The 9,394-nt window shown below is 37.0% G+C and overlaps 3 protein-coding genes across 4 annotated transcripts in view; 2 read left to right on the top strand and 1 right to left on the bottom strand.

The window, feature by feature from the left end:
• LOC107609142 (telomere repeat-binding protein 3-like) lies at positions 427-5,539 on the top strand. Its single transcript, XM_016310988.2, is given in 9 exon segments — positions 427-705; positions 1,931-2,067; positions 2,162-2,996; positions 3,104-3,328; positions 3,423-3,502; positions 3,640-3,909; positions 3,993-4,261; positions 4,338-4,401; positions 5,039-5,539. Coding segments are annotated over 8 exon segments (2,055 nt in total). The 5' UTR covers positions 427-705; positions 1,931-1,986; the 3' UTR covers positions 5,270-5,539.
• Positions 5,775-7,152, top strand: LOC107609333 (ribosomal RNA large subunit methyltransferase E). 2 transcript variants are annotated; one of them, XM_016311251.2, is made up of 5 exons: positions 5,775-5,923; positions 5,986-6,135; positions 6,211-6,312; positions 6,474-6,741; positions 6,825-7,152. In XM_016311251.2, exons 1-5 carry the CDS (start codon positions 5,840-5,842, stop codon positions 6,947-6,949), a joined length of 729 nt encoding a protein of 242 aa, XP_016166737.1. In that variant the 5' UTR covers positions 5,775-5,839; the 3' UTR covers positions 6,950-7,152. The 2 variants fall into 2 exon arrangements, with proteins under 2 accessions (XP_016166737.1, XP_016166738.1); XM_016311252.2 differs by having other exon boundaries at positions 5,808-5,923; positions 5,995-6,135.
• LOC107609332 (protein FIZZY-RELATED 3) overlaps positions 7,003-9,394 on the bottom strand; it is a 3,257-nt gene continuing 865 nt past the window's right edge. Inside the window, exons 2-8 of the mRNA XM_016311250.2 lie at positions 8,901-9,023; positions 8,696-8,800; positions 8,424-8,603; positions 8,264-8,326; positions 7,794-7,988; positions 7,549-7,713; positions 7,003-7,289 (exon numbers count right to left, since the gene is read on the bottom strand). Coding sequence (XP_016166736.1) covers positions 7,167-7,289; positions 7,549-7,713; positions 7,794-7,988; positions 8,264-8,326; positions 8,424-8,603; positions 8,696-8,800; positions 8,901-9,023 — 954 coding nt within the window. The 3' untranslated portion in view covers positions 7,003-7,166. The remainder of the gene's footprint in view (positions 7,290-7,548; positions 7,714-7,793; positions 7,989-8,263; positions 8,327-8,423; positions 8,604-8,695; positions 8,801-8,900; positions 9,024-9,394) is intronic.

Genomic DNA, 9,394 nt, shown 5'->3' with positions numbered 1-9,394 from the left:
ATAAACTTTATCCCCTTCCATTCCCCCAAAAACCATCACCACAAATCATAAACCAAATAAAAATAAAGCTAAAAAAATAAAATAAAAAAAAATGGAGAAAAAAAGTGGACCACCTAAGAGTAAAACAAGAAGAAAAAGCAACGTTTATGGAGGACACATGTCCCTGTTCTAACATTTGTCCAACTCTCTTCTCTCTCAAAAGGTTTCTGTACTACAACAGAGTGAAGGGTCCACGTGGCAGTTCCTCCTTTATCCAAATAAGAAACACAGGTAGAGGTTGGGATTTGGGAGTGGGGGTTTTGGAGAGGTTGACCTTCTATTGCCGGTAACGTTGGATGCACTTTTACCTGCTGATCCGGTTGTGTGGCCAAAATCCAGAAAGATGATGAATTGATGACGGTATAATTAAAGGGTTTAAGGCTTAAATCTCTCTATTCACTCTCAACAAAGAAAAATTAAAAATTTCAAAACGAAAACTTGAAGGTGGGGGAGAGAGAAAAAAACAGAGCGAAAAAAAGTAGAGCTTTTTGGTGATTCTAGATTTCAAATTCCCTTTTAGATCTCTGTTTTCAATTTTTCATTTGTGGGGTAGTTCCCGGGTTTTGAATTTTCTTATTATTCATCCAAAGTTGGTGCATTTTCGCTGTAGAATTATGGTTTTCCTTGCAAATTTCGTTACTTGATTGCAAATTCGTGATTGAAGAGGTGAGTTCTGTTTCTGAATTCTGGGTACTGTTTCTTCTTCTCATCATCTTTGATCTTGGGGTTCCTGTGGAGAGCGGTTTTTTTTTTGGGCCTGATTTTTGTATAATTCTCATTGAATTTTGGAGATGCGGGGATCACGACAACTTATGACAACTTCTACGAAATTTTGTTGTTTTCATTTTTTCTTTTTAATTGTTTTGGGTTTTGAAAAATTTGGTCTTGGAATTCGGAGTGGGAGTTTGAGATCTGATTATGGAAGTTGTACTATGATGGAACTGGGATTTTTCTGAAGTTTGATTTTTGGTTTATGGGCACTTTTAATTTTGTTGAATTTTGGAGTGTCCAAGGTTGAATTTGTCTGAAAATTCTGCAGAATTGGGTTGTTTGGTATTCATCTCGCACAATTAGAGGTCTAATAAATTTCGTAGTCCTTCTTGTGTTGACTTTTAATATGGTTCTTCATCCATTTGAAACGTGTTTGATTTTTTTCCGGATGCAATTTTTTATTTATGAGATCTGATTTGTTTGAATTTGATATTGTTGTGCTTCCCTGCGATCAATTTCTGGTTTCTCCGTTTGTTGATATATATGGATCAGTTTCTCAGTCCCTTCTTGCATGTACAGTTTTGCTTGTTTGTTGTTAAGTTATGTATGTTACCAAGAAGAGTCATGATTAGTGAATCATCAAGAAGGCTCTGATTTGTTTAAAATCTTGTCTTAAATCTTAGTTGTTGTTTATGTTTTCATTTGAGGCAGAAACTGGAATTTCCTATAACAGCTGAAAGGATCTTATGACAGATTTTGTTCTCTGACATCTGGCTTATTTCTTAGTTACTTTTCACTGGTTTTCCCACCTTTCTCTATACTAATTACTAAAGCAACATAATATTAGTATTTGTGATTTTTCCTTGTGAGTTCATGTGAACTATGTAGATAGAATGTGTCTTATGTGAATTGAACCTTACATTATTGATATGCCTAGCAATATATTTGGTTAACCAATAACCTTTTGGGCATGGATTTTTCAATAAGCAACTCCTGCTACGGAATTGTTGCAAGTATCTAATTGTAGTGGTTGTCTGATATTGGTTTTGCTGAAATATTTGCCACTTGCTGATGTTATCTTCTTGATCTAGTGGAATATGATTTTTCCCCTAATATGAAAAATCTAGCAAGATTTATGAAAACATACTGATAGATGTCTCTTTGTTCAATTTTATCGCAGAAGGTTCTGGCATATTGATGCTTATGGTTATTTGATGAGCTATATGTGTTCCTGCTATGGTGTTGAAGAGGAAGGTAGATTATGGATTCAGGGGCTTTCAGGTCCCATTTGTACCTAGATTTCCTAGATCTGTAAGAGTAAGTAATTGCTACAGTATAGCAACTTATTTTCTTCCTTACTTTTGAGATTGTTTTGACCTCGAATATAATCCCTTCGTTTGAAATTGTTCAGAGGAGGAGTGCCTCTAAGAAACCTGCTAAGGATGGCCGAGCTTATGCATTTGAAATACTGGCATCTGTGGCGGGCAAGTTGTTGCTTGAGGGTGAAAGTTCTGCGTCAAGCAATGCTTCTGAAGGAAATCATCAACCTGCCATTAGCCAAGGTGTTGTCGAGAAGGGAAGTCAGGACAAAGTTAGACCATTAAAAGCAGAGGAGATTCATCGTGGAAGTAGTGTGGAGAGTATTTTTATATCTGAGGCTGGAACACCAAAGAGCGGTCAGAAGCGCCTTGAGCATGCTGAGACTGATTGTGTGCTAGAGTGCATTTCAAATAATAATAATAATAATTTCGACTGTTGGGGGAAAGATGAAACTGATGTGAAGTCCGAGATTTTCAAGTTGGAGAGTAAGTTTGGACATCATTCTCATAGGTTATCGGAAGTACCTGAAGAGTCATCTGATGGTAATGTAAAAAATGGATTTAGGGTGGAACATGGGGCGAATGGTTCAGGCTTGAAGAAATCATATTTGGATAATAAGTTTAGTGTGAAGGATCAATTAGAACTGTGTGTTAACTCTCCTGCACTAATTGACACAAAAAATAATGTTAATAGTCCATATTGTAGGAAATTGTTTCCCAACATTTCCTTTCCAAGGAATGGGAATGATATTAAGTTAGGTTTTAGAGATGATGACGAAAAACTGTTAAGATGCAAAAAAGTTTGCACCAAGCCAAAGGCTTTTAGGTCTCCTCAACTCATTGCACGCCGAAAATTGAGGAAGATGCTAGCTTATAAATACTGGAAGGCTGCACCAAAGTTGAAGGATTATGAGTATTCTAGATCTGGTAAAGTTTTAACAAATTATCGGCTATCAAATATGTCATTACCTGATGTATATTATGTCAATGAGTCTGGGTTGATTCAGTTTCACTAAAAGTAACATTATTTGCAGAAGAGGGAGTTAAACCACTGTATGATACGAGGAAGATTGGTTGCAGATTTGAAAGATCACAGCATAACACACTATTCAAGAGGAGGAAATTCTTTGATCGGGGTTCAGTGCTAACATCTGATGGAGGATTCAGCAGTGATAGTGTATCTAATTTGCCTAAGAAAGGAATGGATCGAGACAGCCATAGATCATCTTCAAAACTGCATGTGTCTAAGGATTCTCATGGTATTTATTGCCTGATGTTCATATCAATTTTGGTTTGCTTGGTTGATCTTTGCACCCTATAGGAATTGATTGTGTATACCATGTAATTATGCAGTGAAGTTCAGCATTAAGTCATTCAAGATACCAGAGCTTTATATTGATGTTCCTGAAACTGCAACTGTTGGTTCATTAAAGGTATGATTATCAATTCTATTTTTTATTAGAAAAAAAAAATTCTATTATTGTTGTCATCGAGTTTCATCAACACAATGAAGTGGCCAAAGGACATTGTTTTTGTTAATGTATTTTTTATTTCTTGCAAATATTTGTAGAGGACAGTAATGGAGGCAGTGATGACTTTACTTGGAAGCGGAATGCATGTTGGTGTTCTTGTTCAGGGTAAAAAAGTTAGAGATGACAACAGAACTCTACTGCAGACAGGTATATGCCGTAAAGAAAAGTTGAATAAACTTGGTTTCACACTGGAGCCCAATTCTATTCAAGATTCTCCAGCTGATTGTCTCGGCGATCCTTCCCAATGTGAAACATCTCAGCCTATCAGGTGAACCCAAGTGGATAAGATGGTTTCTTTTGCCATAGCGGTTATGATGACTTAATAATGGAAAGCACCAAAAATTCCTAAGATATATATATATATATATAAGGGACAACTCATGGCTTACAGGATTTGTCTTTGCCAATAAGTACAGAGAACTTTGTTGAAAGTAACCACGAGCGAACAACTTCTCCGACTGACACTATAGCTGACATAACAACACCAGATTCCAGAGTGCTAGTTGCTGTTCCACCTAGGAGCCCAGAAGCATTAGCTACGGTTCCTGTGAGTCAGAAAACTAAGCGCCTCGAACTTGTACAGCGTCGAACAAGGAGACCCTTCTCTGTTTCTGAAGTAGAAGCACTTGTGGAGGCAGTTGAGGAACTTGGAACTGGAAGGTTTGATGTTTATCAGCTTCAACTGCATATATAGACAGGAATTCTGGGATGCTGACTATGTTTTTTCATGATGCAGGTGGCGTGATGTAAAGTTGCGAGCTTTTGAGAATGCAGACCATAGAACTTATGTAGACCTTAAGGTATATCAGACAGTTTCCTTAACTATAAGAGCTACTTACTTTACTCAGTTTATTTCTTGAAAGATGTTAAAAATTGGGATTCAATATGGTTATGGTTATGTTAATTCGTAATTGTTTCATTTTTTGTATTATGACTATTTTTGAGTTCATGTTTAATCTGTGTATACTGACTTCCTCCACTGTAACATTGTATAACATGGATTAACATCTTAAAGTTTGCCTCATTTTCTTTGGATGCTGAAGTCCATCTAGGTTGCATTATTGTGAAAATGACTAGTAGATTTGCATTGAATTCGGTTCTCTTTTGCACAGAAAAAAAAATGAGGTTACAGTTAGGTTTTTGTTTAATTTTATGAGCACAACATGTAGCCAACACTCATAAAAGGTTGCAAAGTATAAAGACTCATGTCTGCATGTTCTCTGTCAATTTGTGAATGAGGGTGCAAAGTATATTGAATTCATGTCTGCAAAAGCTAACAGAATATTAAAAGTTGAGTGTTTTGGTCAACTATTGGTCAAAAGTTATTGGCTCTATTTTACTCCAATACACAAACTGATCTTTATTATAGATAATCTTATTCTTGTTATTTTGGTTATTGTTTGATTGCCAAGTGATTTGACCTATTCATGTATTCAGGATAAATGGAAAACATTAGTGCACACTGCAAAAATTTCGCCTCAACAAAGGAGAGGAGAGCCAGTTCCCCAGGATCTGTTGAATAGGGTTTTGACTGCACATGCTTACTGGTGTCACCACCAAGCCAAGCAGCATGGGCATGGCAAGAACCGGGCTCTTACCATGAAGACTCCAGAAGCTTCTGCTGAAGAACTCAGTGTTGGTGCCGTCCAACCACTTGTGATTATATAGAAAGAAAGAAAATGGTTGATGTTGTTGACTTATGCAACGAACTTGTACATTTTGATTCAATTCCCTTGTAATATTCTCTCACCAAATTCATTGCCAGCCTTTTAGTTGCATTGAGGTGTTGGCATTTGTAAATGATTTGAAGGAATAAGATTGTTATGGTAGGAACTTAACTATGTTCTTTCAATTTCTTGAATGTAAGTAGAACTGTCCAATGAACATGACAGCATAGCAAAGAAATAGGAAAGTGCTGTTGATTCCTTTTATTGTTGATTTTTTTCTCTATCTTGTCATATTCTTGCACTTGTTCTTGTAGGTTTATTTTCTTAAGAAGAGTAAAAACTAAAGAGAGGTTCAGGACCTAATTAGAAGATAAGAGTTTAATTTTAATATACTAATGGATATAATAAATTCGTGTTTTTAGATGATAATATAAAATAATTATTTTTATTAATGTGATTAAGTAATTAGATGCATGTGTAAATTAATTCTTTTATTAAATTTTTTAAAACATTAGTCTGAAAAGGAAATGTGCAAGTTTCATTGAACCTTAAACCTTGAAAAGGGATCGGGATGGGGGGAGGGGCGGCGGGGGCACCCGATTTCTTCTACAAGGAAGCTCAGCGCCTTGGCTATGTTGCTCGCTCTGCCTTCAAGGTTCTCGAAACTTCTGTTCCTTCTTCTTCTAACTAACTAACTAACTAACTTTGAGTTAACAGTTGGTACAGATACAGAAGCAGCACAAGCTCATCAAGGCTGGCTCATCCGTACTGGACCTCGGCTGTGCTCCGGGTGCTTGGCTTCAAGTCGCTTGCCAGAGCCTCGGTCCTCCCAATCATGGCGGTTCCGTTCTCGGCATCGATCTCAAGGTAACCCAAACCTCCATCTCTCTCTTCCACAGAAACACAACATGTCAATTGAATAGTGCTCGTGGTGCAGAACAGAAGGTGAAGGTTCCTCCTCTTCATTGTGATTCAAGGGTGAAAACCATCTCTACTGACGTCATGACCCTACCCTCTCACCAACTTAGAGCTCTCTCTCCACAGGTACCCTCTCTTACTTGAAACTTACCAAATAAAAGAAAATGGACCGACTTTGTTGTGGCAAAATGCTGAACAAACATTTTATGGAATTAGGGTTCCGAATTTTTGGTGGTGGTTTTGCTCAACAATCACCATTCCTAAATGTAATACTGTTGACTTTTCAGCAAAAAGGGTTTTCTGTGATACTTTCGGACATGTGCCCTTTGGTTTCTGGAATCACAACTAAAGATGCAGCTCTGTCAGTGGAGCTAGGGATGCGAGCATTGGATTTGGCTGTTGGCAGAAGAGCTGCATTGTCAGTTTATGCTGACGGTGATGATAATCGGGAAGGTGAGCAAAGCCATGATGATCCATCCACTTTGGCGGAAACTGGAGTGTTGCAAGTTGGTGGGAACCTTCTTATAAAGCTTTTGGAGAGCGAAGATGCAAAAGGTGGTGTGGTTCATTTATTGTTCCAAATTGCTGATTTTTGGTTGCATAATTTTTGTCTAACTTCTCAAATGTTTACATTGCAGAAATAAGCCAGATTTCTAAGCCATTGTTTAGAAAATCTTCATGGTTGAGACCTAAAGCCACAAGGCCTTCATCAAGAGAGATTTATTTGATCTGTCTAGGTTTAAAGCCAGAAGCAGAGAAATAGATTTTGTTTTAAAGTTCTGATTCAATTATTATTTTCTAGCTCAGTACTTTCTGAAATGCGATGGTTTTGATTATTTGATTTGATGACTTTGTAGTTTATAAAAACATTGTTCCTCACAAAGATATAGATAATCACAAGCATCAAAACACATAATTCGTGTAAGTATCATCAATAAAAATATACAGTGATAATTGGTAGTATTAGTAGTTCCTCTTCCTCAACGAATCTGTGTACGTCCCAGTGACCAAAGCCCTGAATCTTTGACAGGGGCGGGCGCTTTTACTGATGGGAAAACATTCCAAAATCGTAGTGTTTCATCCCCTGCACCCGTCACTATTGTCTGCAACACAATCCATAAAAAAAAAACTTAGAAACCATGGAAATTAGAGAAGCAATTACAGACAATGCAGTTGCACCAGGTTAACATTGTTACATTATAGTGCATGAAGCACAAAGTTCAACCCTGTGCATCTAGCAATGGTTAGCATGTTATATACTTATAGATGAGAAATGATGGACAAGAAACTTGTGTGGGAAAAGAAAACAGATTCAGTTTTTCAGTTGTTACATGACTTTTGATAAATAGACAGATGCAGTACCTGTCCATCAGGTGACATTGCTAGGTATAGAACTCTCATGCTGTGGCCAGTTAGAGTTGCAACCTTTGCCAATGAAGGGTATTTCCATACCATTATCTGATTCTGGGAGTACCCATGAGTACTCACTAGCTCATTCACATTTTTACTCCAAGCAAGGTTGCACACCTACATATTATTAAGCTTGTGAGATGAGATCCACTTGGAGATATGGATCCTCATAATAGAGCTAAGGATGAGAAGTAAACCTGACTTCCAGAGTCAATACAGTTCAATTGGTGTCCATTTGACGTATTCCAGAAGCGAATACACCTGTCGGCAGTTCCACCACCGGAAGCAAGGAGGTTGCTCTGGTGAGGTGACCAAGCAATGGCCTTAACTGCAGCCGTGTGCTCAGTTAATCGCAAAATGGGTTGCTGAGAGTGGTGATTCCATACCAGTAGCTGCACATATAAACAAGACATGAATTTGTTAGCACTGAAATCATTGCTATTTGGTAGAAACACCGGTGAAGATATAAGAAAAATATAAATAAATGTCTTCTTAAACAACTCTATTTTTGTAAAATGTTAAGTATATTTTAGGATATCATAAAAGTAAGTGTTGATAGATTTTATATTGATTTAGTTTGATATTATATTGATTTTGTCATTATAATATCTGAATATACAATTTATCATAAATTCTATCAGTAAAGACAAATGAGAGATAGGGATACCTGATTATCATTTCCACCAGATGCAAGTTCCCTGTCATCACTTGACCATTTCAACCCGCATACCTATCACAGAAGAACAAAAAAGACATTTAACAAACTTTCTACACCATAAGTAAGCCAATGTTGCAGGTTCAGATGATATTTTCCAAAACTCTTCCACCTCAGATTTGTGGCCAACAAGCTGGCTTATATAATCATTTGAAACCCTCATGTCATGTTGAAGTATGTTTCTATCCCTGCTTCCTGAAGCCAGAATACGCGAATTCCACGCCAGGACGCCAGTTCTTGTCTGATGACCACCCATAGTTCTGATCCTCTTACAGCGAGTTCCGTCCCAAATCTATATCAATGTTGTTAAAAATGCCCTCTTACAAATTCAATTTGAAAACCTTCAAATACATAACTAATATATGGTTTGATTTAACAAGGTACCTGAACTTGACCAAGACATGTACCAATGGATATATAGGAACCTTCCTTAGTCCATTGAAGAGAACAGACGCCATCCTGAGGTCCCAAGTCACATAACTTGGTTACCTGGAAATAACAACGAAATGTTTATTTTACTATATTCCTTCTTTTTTTTTTGCCCTTTGCCCAAGAAATTGACAAGTTTGTAGCGCCTAATTTGACACACCTTGCTGTTTGAAGCGCTCCAAAGATAAACACAAGTTCCGAGGCCAACCGCAAGAACATTCTGCGAGGACCAATCGACAAGATTCAAGTAGAAATCATCTTGGAGTGAAGGAGCATCAAGAACCTGCAAGGTAATCAACACTAATCCTTAAAACATCTTGTTTTGTTGTCACTGTCAACGGCTAAAAAATCTGCTCAATCATCAAGTTCTTATTCACATAAGATCAATTGATAATCCTATTTATTTGTCACTGTCACCCTGAAATATTGATTCTCAAATTCCCATAATGTGCACAATGAAGACAATTCTACCTCTTAGCGAATCCAAACAATGATCATAACACCCCCCAAAAATGCATAAAAGAAAATAAAAAATTGCAATCTAATAATAAATTAACCATTTTAGCTTGTTGGACATCCATAAAAAACCAAACAACTATCATAACATAATCCCAAAACAACTCAATTTTTTTTTTTTTTTTTTTTCCTCTTTTA

This window comes from Arachis ipaensis, chromosome B07, assembly GCF_000816755.2.
Source record: "Arachis ipaensis cultivar K30076 chromosome B07, Araip1.1, whole genome shotgun sequence".
Classification (NCBI taxonomy): Eukaryota; Viridiplantae; Streptophyta; class Magnoliopsida; order Fabales; family Fabaceae; genus Arachis; species Arachis ipaensis.
Note: the sequence above shows the minus strand (reverse complement) of the source record. Positions and strands in the feature narration are given on the sequence as shown.